Below are 26099 nucleotides of genomic sequence, written 5' to 3'. Positions count from 1 at the left end.
AGGTTCTTATGATCAATTATGTAAGCCTTACAACCAGAAAATACATACATATATATACATGTATATATATATGTATATATATATACTATTTTCAACTCTTATTCAGTAATCAAAGATTTATCAAATCAATAATTTTCTAAAATTGTTTAGGTTTTAACTTCCGTTGTTTATCTTTTTGTCTCATTGTTTACTTTTGAAACAGATGTGTTCAAATTCCCTGCTATTGCAGTTTTGCATCTCTTCTCACCATAACTTTTTTCTTTAGATTCTTAGATGCTGATATTCAATCGATACATTTTATGTATTATTACTTCATGGTTTATGGTCCCTTTAAACAAAATATAGTTTCCCTGCTCATCTTTCTTAGTATTATCTATTTTTATCATTGCCTCATCTGGAACCTTGATTGCTATTACTATTTTTTTTAAAATGCCTGACATATATTCAGTTCTGCTCCAAATCCAACCCTTTGTTTCAAAAATGCTTCTAGCAAAAAGGAAATTGTACTTTGCGGTTTATTTCCTTCATTTAATGGAGAAAGCATTCTTGAATTTTGTAACTTTATTCATTGCTGCGGTTGCTAATTGTGTCATTTTCCTGCTCTTTGCCCCACCTCACTTTAAAAGGATATGATGAAAGAGAATAAATGTGACCAACATCACTGATCAGCAGTTGAAGTCATTTACCTTTGTTTTACGGTCACTCCTAAGTTGCTGTCACCCAGAATCTGGTCACTGGTTCCTTTTTCTTCTCATTTTAATTCTCTCCATAAGGATCTATCCTCAAAATATGAAGTCTCTTTCATTTTTGATTATTCCTTCTCTCATATTGCCCTCACACCTAATTCTCCTTTGCCCTAGTCTCTGTCTCCACTTCTTTCTTTCAAATTTGGTGGATTAATGCACTGATTTTTGCTTCAGTGAATGTAAGTTGTGTTCAACTCTTCTTTGTCTGGGGCTTGATAAGTAAGGTTCATTTGATGGCTACTGCTCCAAACCTTTTGATATTTGTATACTTTTCTCATACATCCCAAATGTAAGAAGTAGTCAGTTCCTTTCCTTTGTTCTTCCTTTCAACCTGCGTTTATTCCTTTTTCTTTTTTCTTTTTCCTTTTTCTCTTAAATCAATCTGGACATAACAAACATCCTCTTCCCAGGGTCACCATTTGTCTTCTCCCACAATGACTTTAGAATGCATTAAGGCAGAGAAGGAATTTGGAACTCAAAAGATTTTTTAAAATATGCTTTAAAATTGTTTTAGCATGTAATTGGGGGAAAAACAAAATATTACTTAAAATGCATTGAGTCTAAAGGGAAAATTGTTTCATCTCCACTATTAAGTATAGTATCATTTAATCTTTGTATGGTCCATTCAAATTCCCCAAATATGTTTACTTTTATAGATTTATCTTGACCTTTTTTGTTGTTTTTTGCATTTCAAAGTTTCTACTAACCTTTGATTTTTTCATAAGAAATGGTTGGAAGTTTTCTATTCCATTAAAGATTTATTCCCTTTCAATACACACACACACATCCACAGGATTATACTAATCTTCTCAGGGTTATTTATGGTTGCAAAGCTTTATCTCTTGTCTTTGGAAAACTATATTCCAAGATCTTTTCTCAATAACTATAAAGCTTCGAGGTCTTGTGTGACACCTTTGAATTTCAACTTTTTTCTGTCTGTTTGCATTATTTTTTGTTTGACCTGAAAGTTCTAGATTTCAGACTTTTCCTTTTATTCTTTTGATTTGATTAGTTAATTGGTAGATTCTTTCTGTCTTCAGTCTGATAAGTTGGGTTTTTTGGCTTCTTGGAATATAGTATCCAAGCTTTAAAAAAATCTTTAGGGCACAGTTCATGAATTATTTAGCCTTTACTTCTTTTCCAAGTTAGTCATTTCTGAGAGCAGATATCACACATTTTCATTCTTTTAATGTTTTCATTTGTCCTCCAATTATTGTTTCAAAGTTATTGACTACTATTTGGTCTTTTTCAATTTTCAATAAGTTCAGTAGATGTGTAAGGTGCACTATTGTAAGATATTTCTTCTCCTTCCTTTTCTTTCCATCAAAGCTAATTTCATTTTTCTTTTCTTTTTTCTTTTGCTCAATTTTCTCCAAATATTCTTATGGTCCTTGTGACCAATTCATTTTTTTCCTTTTTAGTTGTTGTTCTTTTGGACTTTTAGCCTTCAAACAAGATTCTCAATTTTTCCTTCACTAGACTTTGTTAAGAGGCTATAAGTAACATGTATGTAATTTTTTTAGAAAAATACATGAGCTCTAAAGAGAGTGAACTTATTATGCCATGTCAAATGAAACACACTACATAAAGAATTCTAAATGTAACTGATTTTAAGTAATTTTTTAGATGTCTTATTAAACTTATGTTGACCAAGCAGGAAGAAAAAAATCACTATTGTATTTTCAACTGAAATTGATTTGTAACTGACACACAAACCTTCAGTTTACCATTCTTCCTATAATCCTTATCATCCCTAAGCTTTTAAGATATTTGTTTTTTCAATTCTCTCTCCCTCCCTCTCTCTTTCCCCCTCTCTCTCCTTCATCCTCTCTCTCTCTCTTTCTTTCTGTCACATGCACACATAACTTTCAAAATTTTGTTATTTTAAAATAAACACCTAGTTTGGTTCTATTAATTATTAGTGAATTCTGTAAGCTTCTGGATCTATAATACTTCATTACAGTCTTCTTCTGTTTACTCCTGTCTCCAGCCTCAGTTCTTTGAGTGGGACTTTATCCATTTAGGCTTTTCCGTTAGTGTGGTACTCAGCCCTGACTGTTCTCCCCTAGTCACCTGAAATTCCCTCCCATTCTCAGGGTATGTCTACACTCAGATGAACAGAGGGAATTTTGGGTACCTCGAGGTCTTCTAGAATTTCAGAATCTTGGATCACAGGGTACAAGATCATCTCAAGACACAGTATGATGAACAGTGCCCCTGGACATATGGTATTTTGATATGACTATTCCCATTTCCTTCTTGTTGCTCTAATTTTAGGTACCTACCTCTAAGGCCCCTGAACTACAAGTATGGAATCACCATGAGGTTTCTTCATCAGAACCATCTTCTTTTATGATGTCCAGACACACTGTTGCAGGATTCAGATATTTCTAAAATGTCATTGATATACACTGGGAGGCTTTTACCTATTCAGCTTCTCTGATATGCCTCTTGATGGCTCTGTGACCTGTGCCAAGTCACTTAACCTATATGCTTCAGTTCGTTCAGCTGCAAAATGGGGATAACAGTAGCTCCCTAGGGTGGTTGCAAGGATCAAATAAGATATTTGAAAAGCACTTAGGACAGTGCTGGCACTTAGTAGATATTTAATAAATGCTTATTCCATTCCTTCATTTGGATTTATTACTTTCGTGTACTTCTGGGATGGTTATTGTACTTTTGCTTTGATCTTTATTTGAGATGGTACAATTTTTAGGTTTTAACTGGGTCAAACGTAGAAGAAGCAGTTTGCTGGCAATCTTAACTTGAAGCCCCTACTATGCCCCAAATGATTATGTGATAAGTGATTAAGTAGAATGACTTCAGAAAGTAATCTACTATTCCAGTGCCACAAGCGATCTGACCGTATTGTTCTCCTGAATCTTTTTGGTGAATAAAGGATTATTGAGGAAGCTGGCCGGTATCCCTTGGATATATGCAGAACTAACAGACACTTGGAATGTGTACAATTACGTAGGATTTGTCTTGTCAGGCTATTTTATTAGAGCGCTTTGCTTTGAATTCTTGTATAACATGACACGTTATAGAATTACACTGACAAAGGTTCAGTTGTTGATGCAAAGAAAGTCCCCACACTGGTTTTGTCCTTCCTATTCAAAAAGGACCAGGACAACAGGGAAATGGTGACATTACCTACAGTTGACTTGGATTTGACTGAAGGAGGGCGGTGCAAGGTCACCAGCCTCACTTTCTCCTCCAGAGCCAGATATTAATCAGGATCACTAGAGATGACCCAGGATGGCCTAATTTACAGCCAATAAGCAGTGCTTGAGCAGGGACCTATTATGTGGGCCAAGATAAGAGCTCCAAAGTGAAATGAGTTCAAGGTTTGGTCTTTGAGAAAAGAGAAAGAAAGGAAAAAAGAAAGGGAAGGAAGGAAGGAAGAGGAAGAAAACAGGAAAAAAGGAATCTAGCCAGTAAGTCCCAAGTTAACTGGGCAGCTTCTGATCTTCAAAATTTACCTTCTTTGGAGAGGAGAGGCAGAGGGAGAGGGACGTGACTAGCTGGGATAGCCCAGGATGCAATGGAGACCCTGGAGATCCTGGCCCTTCTAGAGTAAGGCCTTTTCAGGTTCTCACTTTGACTGAGGTAAAGCCCATTCCATGAATCGGTCTCTTTAAGAAGTGAGTCAAAGATGGCCAACATTTACTAAAAAAAAAAAAAAAGGAAAGAAAATCCAAATGGGAAAGGAAGGCCCTCAGGGCTGCTGGTCAAAAGAGAAACAGTTACTATGGACATTCATTCTGAGCCAGAAGGGACCAAAATACAGCCACTAAGTGGTGCCTTGTCAGGGACCTACTGTGTGGCCTAATATGAGTTACAAAGTGAAATGGTTTTAAGGGTTGGTCATTAAAAAAAAGAGAAAGGAAAGAATGAAGAAAGCAAAAGAAGGAAAGAAAGAAGGCAGGAAGAAAGGAAGAAAGAAAGAAGGAAAGAAAGAAGGAAAGAAAGAAAGAAAGAAAGAAAGAAAGAAAGAAAGAAAGAAAGAAAGAAAGAGAGAGAAAGAGAGAGAGAGAAAGAAAGAAAGAAAGAAAGAAAGAAAGAAAGGGAGGAAGGAAGGAAGAAGGAAGGAAGGAAGGAAGGAAGGAAGGAAGGAAGGAAGGAAGGAAGAAAAGAAAGAAAGAAAGAAAGAAAGAAAGAAAGAAAGAAAGAAAGAAAGAAAGAAAGGAAGGAAGGAAGGAAGGAAGGAAGGAAGGAAGGAAGGAAGGAAGGAAGGAAGGAAGGAAGGAAGGAAAGAAAGAGAAAGAAGGAAGGCAGGCAAAGGAAGGAAAGAAGGAAAGAGAAAGAGGAAAGAAGGAAGGAATCTAGCCAGGAAACCCCAAGTTAACTGGGCAGCTTCTGACCTCAAAATCTACCTTTCTTCAGAGAGGAGAGGGAGAGGGAGAGGAGGAGTTGAATCGACACTGACAAAGGCTTAGTTGTGGACCTTAAGCAATTTAACAGCATTCAAACCTAAAAGCAATAGAAACCTTAATGGACAGTAGTGAAACTTCTGGGAGGGCAAGAGCCACTTGATTTACTTGTTTTTTTCTTTTGCTCATTTAAGGGGCTATTCCCTGTTTACTTTCTAAAGAGGCTTATTCGCTGAATGGGTGTTAACCTCACTCTAAGTGAGTACCTGAATGGGCTAAGGTCTCCCAGAGCATCCTGGGCCTTCTCCAGTCATCCCGATGAATATCTGGTCACTGGATTCAGATGGCTCAGGAGAGGAAAGTGAGGTTGGCGGCCTGCACAGCCCTCCCTCCCTCTAAACAAAGTCACGCTCAAGTCATGTCATTATTTCTCTAATGTCACAGTCTTCTTTGAAAACAAAGGATGAACACAGACAGATAGTGAAACTTCTGCAGTTGAGTTACACTGTGCCCCAATTTCACGGGGTTATTTGAAGGGTAGTTGATACTTCTAGTAGATTTAATTTGGTTAACTGATTTCTATGCCTTTTGGCAGTTGTATTCACAAAAAGCTTATCCTCCAAAACATGGTAGGGGGATTCTTACATTTTCCCTACAAGAAGCTTAATTTTTGTTCTCTATGCAGGTCCAGTGAGTGGCAAGGAATGTATTGGAGGAGTGCACATGTTTCCCTACAGGTCACTTCTCTGTGTCTGTGATATCTTTTGGCTATATGTGACAAGAGGTTTTTAGAAAAACTGAATTTATTAGGGGGACATTTAGAGACAGGCTCAGCTCTATTTCGAATAGTCTTAATTCTGACATTCTGTCTTCTCACTTTAAAACCATATTTATCTCTCATCTAAAATTTCTACAAACATGAAATGTAGGTTACTCCTCATAGAAAGTTCACGAACTACATGTTGTTACCATCAATGGAACATCTCAGCTTTTTCATTTACAGTGGTCTCAGTAAGCCAAGCTATAGTATCCCTGCTCCCATGGAGACCCACTGGAATATCAATGCCTTCCTTTAAAAGCAAAAGTTTTGTGTCACAGAATTCTTTGGCAGGGAGGTAAAGCCTATAAGCCCTTTCTTTGAATAATTATTGTGAATGAATAAAATAAAATACAAAGGATTACAAAGGAAAAATTACAGTTGGAAGTAGTTCATAGATCCCAGGTTAAGAACTCCTGCTCTAAAGGAGTCTTTCTTAAACTGTGGGTCATGATACGATATTCATAACTGAATGGGTAGATTGTGAAAAATTTGGCTTCACTAAAAGTTTTCTGAGTATGCAACAACCAAAAATTAATTCAAAATCAAATACATAATGAATCTGAGATGTTTGCGGCATCATACTTCACTGCTGCCTTGGTTCTGAACACACAACATGCACACTTTGCACTGCACATGCTTTCCCACACCCCGCCAATAAATGCTACCAGAAACACCTCAGCCAAGATTCAAGACTATTGTATGTTATAAATTGTAGTGCTTTTATTGTACATACAAAATTGTTAAGTGAATTTTGGCTTGAGATTACGACAGGATTTCCAACAATTTCTGAAATGGCCCTAAACATATTTCTGCTATTTTGTACTATATATTTATGCAAAGTGGGGTTGTCAGCATTGATGATTATAAAATATAAAAAATGATCAACTCTGAAAAATATTGAAGATGCTCTGTATACCACAGCATCATATATTCTGCCAAGATTTAATTCTTTATGTAAAAATAAACAAGTGCATGTCTCAGTATGCAAATTGGCTTTCATCTTTAATAAATGGTAAAATTACATGTATGCCCAAGAATGGCTTTAAAATAAATTTATTATCAGGAAATATTTGACTTGTATATTTATTTTATATAACTATATACCCAGGATTGCACAAAAATTTCTTTTGTGAAAAGGGGTCATGAGGGAAAAAAGTTTAAGAAGCCCTGCTCTAAAAGATTGTGGGAATAGTCTTCCTTCACCAATACTTTAAGCTTCCCCAACACAACCTCACTTGTGACAGATTTTTAGGGATAGTCTCAGTGACAGGGAAAATGAGGAGCTTCCTTGAATGCATATTGCTTTGGTGGAGAAAAGTAGCTCCTTCCTGGGAAGTTCTTAACTCCTCAGTAAGGCTAAGTTCTGGACAGCAACCTTCATTGCTTTCTTTATCTTAAAGACTTTCACCAACTAGAAATCATCTTGGGCCAAGAAAAGGCAAGTGTGTTGGGAATTCCTTCGGAAAGACCTGAGGATTTAAAGGAAAGTTGTAACTAGGGACTTGGAAACCATGTTTGAGTGGGACATGCAATTGAATGACTTTCTGAAGGACAATGGAAAGGGTTGAATTTAGAAAAAAATTTGAGTTATTGGACAAAAGGAGAATATCAAATCCATACAACTTGGGGCCAAAATTTGGTAGCCCTTAAGGGAGTAACAATTCTAAACTCAATGTAGTGTATATTTTAAAAGCATTTAATATCTTCTTCATTTATTATTCATTCAAACAGGATTTCAATTCAAACATCTTCCCCATGTGAGGGGGAAGAAATGATGCAAGAACAGGCAATCTATTACTCCTGGCAAAACCCTGAAACTGTAGATTGGGCAGTATCACTGGAGTGGACATGAGTCCTAACCAGTCCTTCACAAAGAGTAAAAAAAAAATGCACCAGGAAGAGAATGCTGAATATGGAAGCACTAAGATATGTGGGAACAGGCTTTATTTGTCCAGAACTGACACTAGGGAAAATAATCAACAATAAGCTTATGGATTTCACAGATATTCTTTTTAAAGCCCCGTGAAGCAAAAAAATTTAAAAATACATTCACATATAAAATAATATATTCTTTGTGTTACTACAGAGGAGGCAAAGAATGTAGTCTTTGGTTTCATTCACTCTGACTAGAAGCTTGAAGATGGGGGGGGCGGGGAATGGAAGGGATAATATGGAGATTGTCTTTCCTTATTATTAGGAAGGTCACTAATAATTCAGTCACTTGTAACCCCCCCCCCAAAGGAAAGCACTAGAATCAGTGTCTTCCAGCCTGAATATGAATATAGAAGAAATGAGTTATATATCACATCACATTTCAGAGATTCACAAGGAGGTACAAATACTTTTTAAGGAGAAAAGATGTTAATTTAATTTGAAAATGTTATTTTGAAATTTTTCCAGGACTGCTTTGAGAAATGTCCCAGACCCTGTTGATGCTTTTTCTCTAGGCAGTTTTTTGGTGGTGCTGTTTGCAGGCATTTTTCCTCCTGAGGGCTGGTGTCTTTCAGAGAGTCCTCTTTCCCTTGTTTGGTCATCTTTGCTGCAGATAAAATCAAGCCAATAGACTCCTGGAGGCAGTCGATGATAAATAAATGATTCAAAGGACACACAGTTTGAGAAAGAAGATGATGGAGAGAAGGGGGAAGAGGAGGAAGAGGAAAGTGAAGAAGATGGATTCTGAGGCAGAGGTCCGGTCATTGTTTTTATATAAAGCAGCCATTTAACACCCTGGAACTGGTGGTTGATACTCTGGGGTTCAATGGCAGGAGTCACCGATTGTATTGCAAAGGTAGGAGCCTGGGACTCAGTAGTAGCCTGGGACTCAGTAGTAGCCTCAGTGAGGACAGGAGCCTCCTGACTGTTCTCCTCAGGTGTGATCAAAGTGTCACATTCTTCTGGAGGGGTCTGAGGACATTGCTCTTCGGAGCTAAGACTTGGGGTGCAAGAAATGGAGCTTGGTTTTGGTTGTGGAATTTGGAGAACTAACCTCACACCCATTTCCCCCTCAGAACCAGGCAGAGGTGTGGGTATAGCCACTAACTTTGCTCCATTAGGATCTTTTCTTCCCTTAACATGAGAACAGCCATATCGGATCCAGGAGGCACAAACTAAGCAGACTGTATAAGTTGATGACAAACGTGGGCCAGGCTGAGGATTAGGACGCCCTCTCATCCACCTCAAGAGGATCTGTTTTCGAATGTCTCTGTGGATTCTGCTCTGGGGGATGGAACTGACTATATTCTTAACAATTTCATTAGGGATAATCACACCATCCACTATACATGGTTTAAGGTAAAATAAACTCCATGTAGGCTCTTTATTAGGCATGACCTTGGACTGTTTGGGACTTTGTAGAATCTTAACCTGGTGCTTGGATTTCAGTGGAGCCAAGGCCCAATGTTTAAGGTACGATGCTGACCTAGCTTGATGACAGAGGCAGAGTGCAGGAGTAGACATGAAGTGCGGGTGTTTAGCGCAGGGTAAATGTGCAATCTGACAGGTATGACTAGGTGATGTTACTTGGTAGAGTCTTTTCTGAGAATGCTTGGCTTGGGGATATGATGCTTTAATACCTCTTAGACCTCCTAACAAGACACAGAAGTTCAATGACCCCTTTAAAAATCTCTTTTGCCAGACTTTTTTACTTCCACCTAGTAATTGTCCTTCTAACACAGGATAGTAGCGGGGATAAGATGGTGGATGGTAACTTAGCTCTGTCCCCCTGGTTTTGTTGATTAATTTGTCACTAAGCTTCTTCCTGAAGTAGCAAAGAGGGAAAACATTAAAAAGTCAGAGACTGAGAGCTGAACCAAGGAGATAACATATCAGCTGAAACAGAAAGTGGTCTGTTCCAGAAACCAACCTGAAAATTCAAATGGAAAATATCTGATTAATTAATAGTTTATATGATTTATAACCCAAAGAGAAAGTCATGTTATTTTAGAAAGTCATGAGAAAGCATTCATTTTGAAAGAAAGATGCCATTCATGAGCACCCAGGCCCAAAATAGTCTATAGGGTCATGTACACTCTTTTTTATCCATGAAACATACTGATTTCTATGTTTCATTACCCATACTGGTCCTTGCAAAAACCCATTGGAAAAGTGGTAAGGCAAGGGAATTTCTACTTTACCTTTCTATCCTTTGATTTAAAGATTGTAGCCTCCAGGTTTTCTCAGCAACACAGGGTCCTGAAAAAGACCAACATGATGTGAGTGGAAAGAATTTGGTGACCTTTACAGAGGCAATAAAGCGTGTGTAAGATCAAAGTATAAAAGGAGCACAAGCAAAATGTACAGGGAAGACAATGTCAGAAAAGTGAGCGATGGAATAGTAGGCATTGGAAAGGGACTATGACAGAAACCATTCTATACAAGTTCAATATACTGTAAGCTGTTGTGTAGACAGGAAACCACCATCATCAACTGCCTGCTGGACAGCCTCACCTGTTATTCCACTGTCATCTTAAACTCAACAAGTCCACAGCCAAACTCACTTTCTTTCTTCTACACATGAAGTAAGATTAGTTCTGACTCAAACTGCTATGATACCTGAATGATGAGATTGGAATGAAATGAGGCACTCAAAGAACAATGTTTCTGAAAGTTAACCAAAGGACATTTATTTAACCCAAGGCAAGGGAAGAATATTTAGGGCAGAAAAGAAAGCGATTCAGCAAAGATGCAGCACCGACTCAGCTAAGCAGAGTTTCTCTGCACCAATGTTGTTCTTACTGGCTTGTGGGCTGGAAGTCTAAGGGAAGAGACAGGTGATTCCTTGTGCCCTGACTTTTGCCCTGACTAAGCTACCATGAAGCTATATAACAATGGCCTGAACTTTTAGCCCTCTAAGACAACTAAGTATTGGGTTGAGTATGATTTGAGTACAGTTTCAATAAATTATAAGAAAATATATGCCTATTCTTTATGGGATAAAGCCTTACGATATTGCTGCTACCATACTCCAAAACCTACCAAACATTCCTATTTCTGCCACAGGCATGACTATCAAAAAACCAGTCACCTAAATTTCTAACCTCAAGGTCATGGCTTGACTCTTTAACTCAACTCATCTCCCATATTCTTATTTGGCAACTCTTGTCAATAATACCTAACCTCTTTGACATGCATCCTTACTTCTATACTCAGGTCTTCATTAGTTCTTACCTAGGCTTCTATAGTAACCTAGCCTTAGCTCAGGCCTTCATTGTCTCCTACCTAGGCTTCTGTAGTAACCTAGCCTCCTGAAGGGTCCCTTTCTAACTCTAGTCCATCCTTTTTTAAACCCTCTTTCACACAGTTGCCAAACATTCCTAAAGTGAAGGTCTTGTCAGGGTACTTCCTTACCAAAGAAGCTCTAGTAGTTTTTTAATGCCATTAGGATAACATTTCTAAACTCGACTCCTTGACAGTTTAAAGCCCTTCTTTACCAGCCTACCTTTCAAGGCCTATTGAACATTCCATTACTCCCCTTCTACATTCTAGTTCAAGTGGCCAGCCTGCTGGTGGTTCCTTGTACATATCATTCCATCTCCCATCTCCCAGCCTTCTTCTTACAATCCCCATTTCCCTTCAAGATTAAACTAAGGTACTCCTCTCCTATAAAATAACTTTCCAGATGCCCTTCCCTTTCTTCCACCCTCCAGAAATCATTTTGTCTTAATCTGTGAGTATGTGGCTTTCCTCAGAAGCATGGCTGTTTGTCCTTTGTCCTTTTGAAGAAGATCCAAATACCAACATGTTGTGTTCAAGGTATAGTGTATCTGACAGTGACTGATCAAAGCATGTGAGCTCAGAAGGCTCTGCCACACGTCACACACAGATGGTTCACGAGAACATTTGGAGTGGAGAGGTTTTTAAACATGCACATCTCACAATTCTTTTGGGCTACTACAAATCTGCCCTGTGTATAGAGCACAGTACCTTCTTTGATATGGGTAAGTTATGCTGGAAGGTCCTAGGCCAGTGTCTTCCATGTCTCAAATTGATTCGAAAGTTCTTTGGAGAGACCTTGAGACTGTCCTTGTATTGCTTCTTCTGACAACTGTTATAAAAACTGGTTTTGTGTGAGTTCTCCATAAAATAGTTTTTTAAGCAAACCTGTTTCACATTCAAGCAAAGTGGCCAGCCCAGCAGAGTTATACTCTATGCAGTAGAGTTTGAATGCTTGGCAGTTTAGCTCAAGAAAGAACTTAAGTGGACAATACTTTATCTTGGCAGGTGACCTTCAGAACCTTTCTAAGACAATTCAAATAGCAGCAGTTCAGTTTCCTGGCCTGGTAGGTTATCCAGGTTTCACAGGCACAGGAAGAGGTCAGCACCACAGCTCTGTAGACCTTCAGTTTGGAAGGTAGCCTAAAACTTCTTTTCTCTCCCATACCTCTTTCAGAGCCACCTAAATACTGTGCCCTGGAAAGCACACTGCCAAGGTAGATGAGCTTATACACAATATTCACAATTTCTCCATCTGCTGGAACCACAAGTTTCATGTATGGATGGTGCAGTCCTGGCTGGCAGGAGAACTTCTGTCTCCTTGGTGTTGATTGACAGGCCAAAACTAACACAAGTGGCAGAAAATCATTCCGTGCTCTGTTGCATCTAAACCTCAGAGGCTCCACTGAATGCATAATCAACTGCAAACAAAAAGTTGCACATCAACTCTTTTCCACTTTAATCTTAGCTTGTATAGCCTTTGCAAGTTAAATAATTTACTGTCAGTGCAGTACTTGACTTTGATGTCATTTTAATCTTCACTGAAGGTGTCTGACAACATTCTGGAAAATATCATGCTCAAAAACATGGGAGCAAGCCCACAATCCTGCTGCACTCCAGTGGTGACTGAGAAAGTGTGAGAGCATTGTTCATTATGCAGAACTCATACAAACATGCTATTGTGAAACTGGCATACAATACTGATGAATTTTTCTGGGCAAACAAATTGTGCCATAATTTTCCACAAGCCCTCATGACTGACAGTATCGAAGGTTGGTCAGATTCACAAACATTATGTACGGACCTCTGTTCTGCTCCTTGCATTTCTCCTGGAGTTGTCAGATAGTGAACACCATATCTACTATTCCTCAGCCCTTTCTAAAGCCACACTGGCTCTCAGGAAGATGAGCATCTTCTAAGTGAAGGATCAGTTTATTAAGGAGGACTCTTGTAAGAGACCCCCTTAAGGTTATCACACAATATTTCCTTTTCCTCCATAGAGATGAATGCTGGAGACATCCTTGAGGATAACTTCCTCTTACCATTATAACCTAAAAGATTTAAGTCAGCTTTTGTGTAAGCAGTGGTTCCCCTGCCTTGCAAATCTCAGCTGGAATAGAATCCACACCCAGCACTTTGCCTCATGAGAGGAGCCTACTGGTATTCAAAACCTCTTCTTCAGTTGGAAATTTGGCTAGAGAGGGGGACTTAAATCTGAGAGGTATACAGTCAATGTCCTCAATATTGGTTGATGAAATCTGTTGAGAAGTGTTTAGACCATCTCTCCAGGATCATGTCCTTATCACTAATCAATGTGGCTCCATCAGCTCTGAGTAGTTGAGATGCACCATAGGTCTTTGGCCCATAAATAGCTTTCAGGGCATTATAAAAACATTTTGGATTGTTACTATCAGCACCTGCCTTCTTACTGAGCCTCAAATCCTGCATCTCTCTAAGCTTTGCTTGTACTTTACCCTTAATGGAGTTAAATGTTGCCTCCTTAGAGACAAACTATTCTTCTGGTAAACACTGTGGAGTTCTCGTGAGTAAAATGTGTTGTTCTACACGAGATCTCTAAAAGCTGCCCGGTCCTTTTTTGCTCCACTTTGGTCCACCATGTGATTGCTGGGTCAGTCTTCTCTCCAAGTTAGCAACAAAATGTTCATGTCAGGAGAAGCACTATACTGTGTTGACGTAGTCTTCTTCTAATCATCTTGCCTTCAGGTTGCCACTTTTGTTGAATGCAAGTGTTTATCATAGAGAGGATAAGTCTACTATTGGTTCAGCATTCTGCACCATACATTGCCTTGGTCTTCACATCCTGTTTTTTCTCTTCTTCTTACAATGATATAGTCTAAAAAATGTCAACACTTGCTGCAAAGGTGTATCCAAGAAGTTTTATTGTGTGTAGGTAGAGGATAGTGTTAGTGCTGAGAAGGTCATGAGATGCACAAGTCTTCAGTAGAAAGTGACCATTGCTGTTTTTGTTTCTGATTCCTTTCCTCCCAACAAGGGCTTTTTGCCATGTTTGATAAGTTTGTGACTGCTCTGGCGTTTAAGTCACCCAGAATTACAAGCTTGTCTTCTTTTCAGTATGTTGTTGATGAGGGTTTCCCAGACATCATAAATTTTTTCTTTGACCTTATCGGGGTACATCATGGTGGGAGCATACACACAGAAAATGGTGGCATGGTACTTTCCTACAAGTGGCAATCACATTGTCATGAGCCTGCCATTCACTTTTTTAGGAGGCATACAAGCTTGTTGATTAGATTTGATTGTGAAACCTATGCCAGTTTCACAGCACTCCCATATCATTGCAGCCACTCCAGAAAATCAGGTATTCAGCTCCAGTTTTGGTGAACTGGCCTTCATTTGCCTGCCATGTTTTACTCAATGCTGCTATTTGGATGAGATAGCTGCTGAGTTCTCTTGTGACAAGAGCTGTTCGTCTTTCATGCTGTCCATAAGCATCTGCACATTCCATGTACCAATGGGGAGTGGAATCATCTTCACAACAGTTTTTCTATATTTATGTTTTGACTGCAGAGTAAGATCCCCATCTGCCACAGTAAGCAAGCAAGATTTAAGATGATGTGAAGCAGACGATTTTTAGGGCACCTTTTCCAGCCCCTTCCTTCATTCTAGGAGGTACACAATAAGGTCCTTAAAATAGTCTATTCAAGGTGGATTTCAGAAAAAAACATGGACTTACATGAACTGACGTAAAGTGAAGTGAACATAACAAGAAAAATGTCCATAGGAACAGCAACGTTATACGATGATCAACTATGAAGAGCTTAGCTCTCTTCAGCAATACAATGATCCAAGATAAGTCCAAAGGATTCATGATAGAAAATGTTATCCACATCCAGAAAAAGAACTGCTATATAGTCTAAAGGCAGACTGAAACATACTATTTTCACTTTATTTGTGTGTCTGTGTATGTGTGTGGTTTTCTCTCTTTGGTCTCTTCTCTGGCAAAATGACTAATGAAAACATGTTTACATGATTGCATATGTAATAACCTGTATCACAGAAGGTAAAGAGGAAGGAGGGAGGGAGAAATTTTGGAACTCAACATTTTTAAGAAATGAATGTTAAAAATTGTCTTTACATGTCATTGGAAAAAATAAAATACAATTTTTTTTAAAAAGAGGCTGCTCAGACACCCAAGGGGCAGTCTAATGAGAAGATGACCCTATACCCTGGGCTGCCTGTGTCAGGGTGGTGATTATAGCTCCCAGTGTATCTGCATCTGCTGCTACATCCATTGCCCACTGCCACAAGACTTCAAGGTAGGTAAAAATGGTAAAATTGTACGAGTGATATCTTTTGACTTGAGCATAAATTGGATTTCAGTGAGGCAGAATTGTGCAAATTTGTCAGCCTCATTCTCTTTCAGAGTCATCAAAGTCCTGAGGTCAAGATGATTGACAATAACCTGAGATGAAGCGGATGACCTTGGTATTTAGATATCTGACCAAGTCTAAGCGCTCCACAGCATCTGCTTCTGCCATTATAGCCATTGGAACAAATTATTCTTCTCTATCCATCCCACCAGGGGAAGTCTCCCTGTGTCTGGGGAGTCATTCCTCTAGTTCACCAGCAGTTTTGAGCTGTGTTGGTTACCCTGTATCTGGTTTAGCCTGTCTGCAGAGATGATTGTAATGGGGTGTGCATACTACAGTTTCTTGGAGCCACAGCTGTATGTTAGTTGAAAGACAGACACCAAAGGTGATGAACAACCCTGAGAAGGGCTTGGCAAGAGCTCGCACCAGAGGGACTAGTCCTCCCTGAAAGCTTCATACACCTCAGAAGTTATATAAGTTCTTTGAGGGCAGGGACTACTTTTGTACATGCCTGGTAACTTTTGCTGAGTTGAATTAGCCATGGGGGCAAAACATCTAGGTGGATTTTTAAGTAGCTAGGAAACATAAGAAAAGATGAGAGAAGAAGCTTTTGAGGCTGAAAACCTGAGTTCTCACCATCGGGCAGTTTCCTCCATCTTCTTCGCTTCAATCTCCTAGAGATGTTTTCTTCAGGAAACAAGACCTATTAAAATAAAGGTGCAAAGTGTCTAGAGGCCACTTTTAACGACTAAAGATACACTCTTACCAGATGGGTTCAACTTCCTGTAGGGTATTTTGTAACTGTCCCTACTCTACTTTATATCAGAGAGATTCATAATATCTTAATGTTGCTTTGTAATAATTTTATTTAGCTAAAGCCCACAATTAGTTAAAACTTGTCAAAAGTAACGTGGATGAGTACTGAATTTTGAATCACAAGACCTGACTGCGAATCCTGTCTTGACTCTTGAAAGGCAAGTCACTTAAATTTTTCTGGACCAGTTTCATCTGTAAAACAAAGAGGGTGACCTCAGAGGTCCCTTTTCTTGCTCCAATCTAAACTACTATGATCTTATCACAATTCTCCAGTCCTCAGTTTCCTTATCTATAAAACAAGTGGCTTAGATCAGATTATCTCTAATATTCGATGATTCCATGGACCACCGAATATAAGGGAAAAACTTTTGTCTTTCTTTATTTGTGTATTTTATTTTCTTCATTTGTTCCTTATTCAGAGCTATAAGAAAACAAGAAATTAAAAGTATTACTGCTTGAGAAGAAATATATAGATTAACAAGACAATAGAAAGAAAGCAGAATTTTTTATTCTCTATTTTTACAGAATTAATCATCCTCCTTTACGAAAGAAAATACTGTTTAAACTGGAAAAGGCAGATGGGGTCTAGTAATGAGGGAGCTGAAGCCTGAGTGACCTAGACACAGTAACAGTACTTTAAATGAGTTAAAAGCTGAGACTCCTGTTGTTCTAAGATCCTCATAAATGCAGATGGATGGATGGCCTTAAGTTACTTGATAAATGACTAGACTCACACAAGAATCAATCAACGTAAGCATTTATTAAATCCTTTCTATGTAGATGCCAGCAACTTTTTAAACACTAGAAATACAAAGAAAAGTAAAAATACTCCTTTTTCTAATGAATTCGACATTCTAACAAGGTACACAATATAAATAACTAGGTACAGCTATGTGCATGAGGTATGATGGGAAGTAATCTCAGAGAAAACACTAGAAATTATGGGGACTGGGAAAGACCTCTTGCAGAAGATAAGATTTAAGCTGAGACCTGAACAAAGTCTGAGAAACCAGGGGCCTGAGGTGAGGAGGGAGCATTGCACTCGGTGGGACAGCCAGTGTGAAGTCACATAGATGGGGAAGATTAGACATGTTCTGTTTGGACCCCGAGGACGGAACTAAAAGCAAGACCTAGAACTGGTGAGGTGGATTTCGGGTCAACAATTTCTAATGGTACTATCTAAAAGCAGACTGGTTAGCCTCAGGAGACAGAGAACTCCTCACAGGTCTTCAATTCAAGCAAATTTTAGATGGTGACTTGGTGGTGATATTATCGTGAGGGAGTAGGGAAAAGGTTCTTAGTCATGAGTAGATTGGACTACCTCTGGCTCCCAAGCCTATTTTAACTGAGAGTCCATCTTTCTGGCTATCTAAGACCTTCTCTAACTGATACATGGCTTAATTTTTCAGAATTACTCAGACTCAGACTTGACTCAGACCTCATAAAAGCACCCATGCTATACACATTTTAAAGACAAGTGAAGAAAAGTAAGCTTTGTTATAAATGTTGTGTTATTGTGGCCTCAGGGGTTTATCAGAAGGTCCATGAATTTAAAAAAAATTTCACTATTTCAATATACTATAAATATAACTGGTTTTCTATGTACTTTATTTTGTGTACCCAAAAACATTATTCTGAGGAATCACCCATAGTATATAGTATCCAGACTGCCAATGTCCATGATACAAAAAAAAGGGAGGTGATGAACTCCGGCTCTAGCTAATTTGCAATAAATTTAAACCTCTCTCATATAGGCTCCCTTCTGTCATAGTATAATGCCACCACCCTGGCATAGGCCCTCATTTCTAAACTATCATAATTACCACCTTTTCTGGTTGGTATCCTTGCCTCCTCTTTCCTTACTGCAATCAGTCACACCAAAATGTTTGACCATTTTAACCCTCTTGCTCAATAAATTCTAGTGGCTGCATGTAAACTCCAAGATCAAATATGAAATGGTGTTTGGCTTTTAAAACCCTTCATAGCGTGGTCTCCTCCTGCCTTTTAAGTCTTCTGAGATTTTTCTCCCTTCCACATAATCCAAGATCTAATGACACTAGCTTCCTCCTCTTTCCACAAAAATACTTCATCTCCTGACTGAATTTTCACTGGCTGTCTACCACACATGGAACCCTTCCTTTCCTTTCTCTGATTCTTGACTTCCCTGGCTTCCTTCAAACCCAGTTACAATCCCATCATGTGCAAGATACCTTTCCTTGTCCTTGTTAAGGCTAGTATTGCCCTGCTTCTGAAATAACCTTTAATTTACCCTGTATATATTACATCTTGAATGTACATAGGGTTTTTGCACATTGTCCCCTCTATTAGAATGTTCTCCTTAACAAAGGGGATTTTTGTCTTTCTTTGAATCCCTAGTATTCAACATTATTCTTGGCACACATTAAGCACTTCATATATGTTTGTTGGCTTGGCATGACCTGAAATGCTGCATATTTTTAAAAGAGGTGGAAATTATTGATGTGGATTACCTGGGCTTCTCTTAAGTCCTTCCACTTTCCAGAGGCCCTCCTTTTCAGAAATTAGTTCAAAGGTGCTGCTGAGGATTGTGAGGCATTCAGAAGGAACTTGCTCCCCACCTCTAAGCACCTAAAACCTAAGAGCTACCTTTGAATTGGATTGAGGACTATCTGCTACTTCCATTGTAGAAATCAGATTTTTATCCTTTTTCTGTACTATTCTTGTGCACCAAAGTTGGGTGACTGAGACAAAATCATGATAACAGACCACAAAGGAAAATGGGATGCCCTGGTTGAGAGTCACACCTTAATGCCTAACAAAGCCTATGGAATGAATGGCATCCTTTATTCGAGTTATCTGAGAGATACAAGGATGACCTAACTAACTATACCTTGGTAGTTTTGAGCTATGGAAAGAACTAAATATTTCCTTTGGAATTATAATTTTTTAAATGTACTATTAGAGAAGAGTACATTAGTCAGTCAACTAGCATTTATTTATTAGGCACCTACAATGTGCCAGGCACTATCTTAAACCCTGGGGATAAAATGAAAGGCAAGCCAAAATAAAACAGTTCCTATTCAAGGAGCTCAAAGTCTAATGGAAAGCACATGGACAAATCTTAACTTACTCCTCTTCTCCACCTGCTATTTCCACCGAAGGTGCACCATCCTTCCAGTCATCCATATTTGATTTTGACTGAACCTCACAATCTCAGAATCTATTCTCTTTTCTACAATCAGACTACCATACTCATCCAGATCCTTATTATCTCTCACTTACAGTACTGCGACAGACTCCTAGTTAGTCCCACTCTTCAATCGACCTTCCATAAAACTTCCATAAAAAGAATCTTCCCAAAACTTTACCAACAATGTTAGTCACCTTAGGAACATGCTATGGTTCCTTACTGCCTCCATGATATAATACACACTTTTAAACTTTCATCTAAAGCCCTTCCAATTATCATTTTGTTTTTCAGTCTTGGTCTTTTCTTAATGTCACAAGGATATATTCCGGGATGACAGATTGTAGTAAAGGAAATAACTATGGTACTAAAAAATACATCAAACACACTTTAAAGTCATCTTCTTTTTTGGATTGGATGTGTATCCAATGCATCCATGCATATTTGTTTAGGAAAATCCCAGTAAGAGCAATTCCTTTATATACTAAATTCTGGATTGCAAGTGGATCACATGAGCTAGCATCTCATTGGTGAGATTTGAACTGAAGTCTTCCTAAATTGGCAGCTGGCTCTGTAATGCCACAATTGGCTTAAAAATAAAATAAAATAAAACATAAGACTTGATTATCTATAAACTCCCCTCTTTAATTTTTTTTTTTACTTGGCTATACGTAAGAGAAATGACACAAATGAGATAAACAAAACCCATTCTCACCAGAGAAGATTATGTTCCAGGATATAGAGAAAACTAGACACACACTTCTTCCTCAGACATCTGTACTAACTGGGGCTGAGCCTCTGATGCATCTTATTCACAGGACCTAAGATCATCCTGACATCATAGAGCTGCCCATTGTCAACTGGCAGGCAGTGATATCTCCCTCATCGCTGAGGTACCACTTATTTGGAGATAACATTATATGTTGGCCCACAAAAAATCCAATTGTCATATCTCATAGCTGTATTCCAATAATGAGTTTCCATTTTTCCCTCACCGATAAGAGGCCCTATGGTCTCCTCAATTCCAGATTCTGTGTCTTTTTTTCTGAACCTGCCCAGGTACTTTTTGGTCTAATCTATGTACATATATTCATAATTAGGCATTTCTTCATAACTTTTATATATATTTAAGGTGAAAAAGGAATGGAAAAAAAGGAAAAAACAACATTACTACATAGAAAACAATCAATTTACCTAAGTGTGCATATATGTATATGTATACACACACATATAGATAGATACTTTGAGAGACACGGATATGAATATAGACATCAACTAGGTGATGGAGCAGACTGAATTTAGACAGTGAAGATAGAGTGAAGTCAAGAAAATTCATCTTCCTGAGTTCAATTATGACCTTAGACACTTACTAGCTGTATGACCTTGGGGTAAGTCATTCAACCCTTGTTCGTCTCAGTTTCCTTACCTATAAAATGATCTGGAGACAGAAATGGCAAATCACTTTAGTATCTTTGCTGTGAAAATCCCAAATGGAGTCACAAAGAGCTGAACACAACTGAAACAACAGCACTCATATTTACACACATATGCACATAATACTTCCTCTATACATATATACATAAAATACTGCACCTGATAGAAAGATAGGTAGCTGTCTCAGTTAAAAAGTCAGATAACGTCTATATATCTAAACCTCAATCTAGATTTATCTATATCTATAAATATAGATATAGCATGTTCTACTAAAAATACTCTCCTTCAGTTCTTGGTTCTTCTTCTAAACTGTTCCTCTACTTTGCTCACTGTTTGTTGTTCCTCTTAGGAAACCCTTTATTTGGATCCCCCACCCCTCCTACCCCTGCCACCCCCACCCCCACCCCCACCATAGTTTTGATCTTGGTCTTCTTATCTCCTTACACTACACTCTCTGTCTTGTCAATTTATTCATTCCTATGCCTTCAATCATCGCCTTTAGGCAGATGACTTCCAAATTTATATCTCCATTCCTAATATCTTTTCTAAATTCCATACTCATGTTTCCAACTATCATGGACATATGTATAAGTGCTTTGTAAACTACAAAGTACCATATGTACTCTGAGGTGTAAAGGTGTTCTCTGTGAGGCCTGGACAAAAATTTTTTTTCTATGCTTGTTTAGAAAAAAACAGTTTATTAATTTCTGAAAATCTCAACAGCAGGTGCATAGAAAGTATTGCATATTCTCAAGGAGCACTGGGAGGTAAAATCTTTTTGTGAACCAGTGGTTCAGCTTAATTTTCAGTAAACCATATACATTATACATAGACACATGATATTTGTGTGTATATATATATACATATATATGACATGTGTGTATAATATATATATATGTATATATGACATTTGTGAGTCACTGAAACCATGAGCTCATCTGACTAGCTAAGGCCATAGAAGAAACAAAGACTATATATCTTTCAGGAAAACTAAAAAACATCCAGATTATGATGAGCACTTAGTTAAATCTCTATCTCAAAGATATTTAACAACCTTTCTGGTTTCGAAATTTTAAATACTTATTTGACAAGTGAATGTTTTTATCCCCTAGAAATACAGTATTGAATTAAAACAGAATGATTGTTAAAACCGTGATTTTTGAGTTTTGATACCAATTGATGGGATGGTATAGGATTTTGGACACTATTCCTCCTCCCCCCCAGCATGACATATCTTTTAAACTAAAGGTAAAGATACCTGTCTTCATGTTGTGTTTAACATAATAAGCTCCTTGAAGGCAAAGAATCTTTCAATTTTGTTTTTGGACCCCAGTACCTAGACACTGATCTTGCTTCATAAGCAGTTAGTAAATATTTATTGAATGTTTTTTAACTTGAAGATAAATGATTTCCACTGAGACTATCAGAGATACCATAAAACATCATAAAACCAGGAACAGAATTCAGTGACCTTGGTCATTTAGGTCTCTTTAAAATATACTCCCACAAATAGTCCTCCTGCTTTCCATTCTCTCCAAAACAGATGTTCTCTTGGTCAGGCTTATGGGACAGCTAGAAGGAAGCTGCTTTCTTGATCTAAGAAAAAAGAACCTGAGGAGTTCTCCTGACCTGACTTTGAAGACTGATTGGTCTTTTCAACCACAGACCTCAAAAGTCTCAGCCCCTTTCTTCTCCCATTTGCTACTCACTATCAATGACACCTTCCCTTAGTCCTCCCTGTCCAGTCCTAAGTCTGAAATACCCCTTACCAGCAGGAGTTTCAAGAAGAGCAAGAAGCATGTTACTTCAAATATTCCCAATAGCAGTAACTTCTGCAAATCCAAATCCACATGACTTTCATGGACGCAAGTATCCCTCATAAGGGAAAGCTAAGGGGACTAAGGAGCTTCCAAGAGAAGCAAAGCAAATGAAGTAAAGTAAGTATCAGAAAAAGAGTAGACTTTTCTGAGAGGACTGTGCCCTGAGGATGAGGAAAAAAGTAGATGTGCTTCCTTAAACACTTATACCAGGACTGAGCACTGTAGTTCCCTGTCCCAGACAAATGACCAAGGTCACCCTGACATCATAGAGCAGCAGTATCCCATTGTTCATAGTAAGAATCACAGCCTTGGTGGCAGGGTGACTTGAAAGTGACCAAATTTCCTCTCTAACTTATTAAAATATATGTCCACTTAATTTCTCACCAGCACTTAAATGCTTCCATTTTCTTGATACCAACTTCACCACTACCCTCTACAACTCTACTGAAACTCTTCCCTCAAAGATCACCAATAACTTCCTAATCACCAAATCTAACGCCTTTTTTTTGCAGTCATTTTCCTTAAACTCTCTGCATCTTTGGACAATGAAATCCAAAACAATCGATCATGTTCTCTCCTCTCTCACGTTTCCTCTTTTGGTTCTTTTCCAGAACTGCTCTTCTACTTCAATCATGACTGACTCCTACTATTAGGAAATGCTTAATGTGGATACGCCACTGGGTCTTAATTTGGCTCCCTCATCCTCTCACTCTGCACTCTCTCCCTTGGCAATTTATTCGTTCCTGTGCTTTCAACTATCACCTTTAGGGAGATGGCTTTCAAATTCATATCTCCACTCCTAATCTCTCTAATAAATTTCATATTTATGTTTTCAACTGCCAACAGTTCTTTATGAACTCAACATTTTCCATCATACTTCTTCCTAGGAGTTGATAAGGGGAGTCAATCAAATGATCATCAACATAGATACGCAGAGACAGAGAGGACTTTGGTGTGATTAGTATTGTTTCAACGTGGGCTTAAATAATTGCTGAAATGCTTGATTTCCCCACACTTAATAGCCACTGTTGTTAAAATATCTTTTAACAATCATTGAAGGGGTCTTTGAGTTATAATTTTTGCACACTTCTTTGGAGCAATATGCATTCTTTAAAACTATAGGATTAAAAACACAAAAAAGAGAATGATAAAATGCATATGAATATGAACTCAAGCACTCAAATGGGAAAAAAATGAAGGAAGGTGGAATAACCAACTTGGTCTAGTCTTATCTCAGCAAGGTCAGACTTCTGAATTGTCCTAATGTCAGTAGAAATACATACACATGATTACTTCTGTTACAAAATGAAGCCATATCAAAATTAATCCTTGTTCAAAGTAATTCACCACAAATGTCAGACAAGTCCCTGTACTTCCCTAGGCCTCAGTTTCCTCATCTGTAAAATGAAGGATTCGACTAGATGGTCTTTGAGATACCTTTCAAATGTACTAAAGCCTGAAGGAATTGGGGAAGCAGTCTTACTAACAAATCACAAATCTTTTGAAATCAGAAGTCTGTTTTTCTTTTGCCTTTGTGGTTAAAGTTATTTAGTTCCTTCCAAACCAACAAATCAATTTATGACTATTTTCCCCAAACTCACTCAAAAATAAAGTTTCCACAGTAAAACAAAAGGAAAAAGAGAAAACATTTCAGCAAGCATTTGAATTTTTCCCCTTAGCACAACCTTGCAAAGGTAACATTTTCTTTTCATTTAAAAAGTAAAAAGAGCTTAGAAAAATTCAGAAAGAGCAGAGCATTTTAAAAAGAAAAAATGGACAATATCAGTGATGGAGTCAGTAGTTCCTATTTACAAAGGTAAATAAAGTGAGCAAAAAAAATTTTCTTTCTCGTGGCAGGTTTGAATTTGAAGACAGCAATGAGAACATCACGAGGAAACATGAAATGAATCACTGCAAAGGGCAGCTGTCCAGACAAGGAAGGTTCTGAAGAAAAGCTGTCAGTAGAATTAAGGGAACTGCAAATTACACTGTATGTTTATTGCTACATTTTGAATAACCAAAGTAAGAAAATATCACTGAAATTAAGGATTATTTTGTAGGTCAGTCATGGGAATAATATTACTTTCTTCTGGTTTTCCAATTGATGAAACATCCTTTATAAATTACTATGTTGGTTTTATGATGAAAAGATTTTAGTAACAATACAGCTTCCATGCCAATGTATTCATCTAACTGAACATCCATAGTATTTCTCTTTCACAGTTCACACTCCCATATTAAAATGCTAAATATTTGTTTTCTTTTTTTTCCCAATTACATGTAAAGATAATTTTTAAAATTCATTTTTTTAAATTCTGAGTTCAAATTTTTTTCTCCTTCCTTACCTCCCTTCTGTCTAAGACAATAAGCAATTTGAGATAGGTTGTATATATGCAATCAGGTAAAATATATTTCCATATTAGTCATGTTGGAAATGATGAAACAGATCAAAAGAAAAAGCAAGAAAAATGAAAAAGATATGCCTTAATTTGCAAAAATGCTAAATATTTGAGGAAAATAATGGCAATGGGAAATTTGTAAATGCTGCAGCATTCTAATATTTATCAATCAATCACTCAACAAATCCTTATTAAGCAACTCCTGGACACTGCTAACTACTGGGAATATAACAAGTATACAAGATGAAGCTAATAATAAATACAAATATATACACATATATACATATGTGTGTATAGATATATAGATATAAAGTAGCACAAGGTAGTTTGTGAAGGGAAGGCTCTAGTAATTGGAAGAATCAATAAAGATTTCATGCAGAAGATGGAGATTGAACTTTTTTACAAATAACATTTTTTCCACTTAAACGTACATTCCTTTTTCAAAAAAAAAATTAATTATCTATTCTCTCCCTCTCCTCTCCCCACACAGAGAAGGCAAGCAATTTGATATAGATTATATATATTCAGTCATGCAAAACATATTTCCATACTTGTCATGTTGTGAAAGAAAACAGACCTCCTCCCTAAAAACAGAAAAAGAAAAAAAAAACAAACCCAACAAGAAAAATAAAGTGTTTTTTCTTTTTAATATGCTTCAATCTGCATTCAGATTCCATCAGCTGTTTCTCTGGAGGTGGATTGCATTTTTCATCTTAAGTCCTTCAGAATCGTCTTAGATCATTATAGTGCTGAAAACAGCTAAGCCATCCAGAAGTGATCATCATACAACATTGCTGTTACTGTGTGTGCTGTTCTTACTTCACTTTGCACCAGTTCATGTAAGTCTTTCCAGGTTGGTTTTTAAGCATCTTATTCATCATTTCTAATAGTGCGATAGCATTCCATCACAATCATATACTACAATTTGTTTGGACAGTGCCCGATTGATGATCACCCCTTCA

The 26099-nt window shown here is 37.8% G+C and overlaps 1 protein-coding gene across 2 annotated transcripts; it reads right to left on the bottom strand.

Moving 5' to 3' along the window:
* Window positions 1–7852: 7852 nt before the first annotated feature.
* On the bottom strand, window positions 7853–22952 carry CSNK2A2IP (casein kinase 2 subunit alpha' interacting protein). 2 transcript variants are annotated; one of them, XM_072621652.1, is made up of 4 exons: window positions 22688–22952; window positions 16139–16205; window positions 10073–10130; window positions 7853–9696 (listed from the first exon to the last, which is right to left on the bottom strand). In XM_072621652.1, exons 1-4 carry the CDS (start codon window positions 22796–22798, stop codon window positions 8301–8303), a joined length of 1632 nt encoding a protein of 543 aa, XP_072477753.1. In that variant the 5' UTR covers window positions 22799–22952; the 3' UTR covers window positions 7853–8300. The 2 variants fall into 2 exon arrangements, with proteins under 2 accessions (XP_072477753.1, XP_072477754.1); XM_072621653.1 differs by lacking the exon at window positions 22688–22952 and adding an exon at window positions 20855–20896.
* Window positions 22953–26099: the final 3147 nt, after the last annotated feature.

Source organism: Notamacropus eugenii, chromosome 6 (genome assembly GCF_028372415.1).
Source record: "Notamacropus eugenii isolate mMacEug1 chromosome 6, mMacEug1.pri_v2, whole genome shotgun sequence".
In the NCBI taxonomy this organism is placed as follows: Eukaryota; Metazoa; Chordata; class Mammalia; order Diprotodontia; family Macropodidae; genus Notamacropus; species Notamacropus eugenii.
Note: the sequence above shows the minus strand (reverse complement) of the source record. Positions and strands in the feature narration are given on the sequence as shown.

Bases quoted from the DNA above. Each gene is read 5' to 3' on its own strand.
- CSNK2A2IP (XM_072621652.1), bottom strand. From the start codon at position 22,798: ATGAGGGATACTTGCGTCCATGAAAGTCATGTGGATTTGGATTTGCAG. The intron at 16,206-22,687 runs GTAAGGGGTATT...TTATTTTAATAG, and splicing joins TCTTCTTGAAACTCCTGCTG to GTCTTGTTTCCTGAAGAAAA. The intron at 10,131-16,138 runs GTGAGAACTCAG...GGTCTTTTTCAG, and splicing joins ATGGAGGAAACTGCCCGATG to GACCCTGTGTTGCTGAGAAA.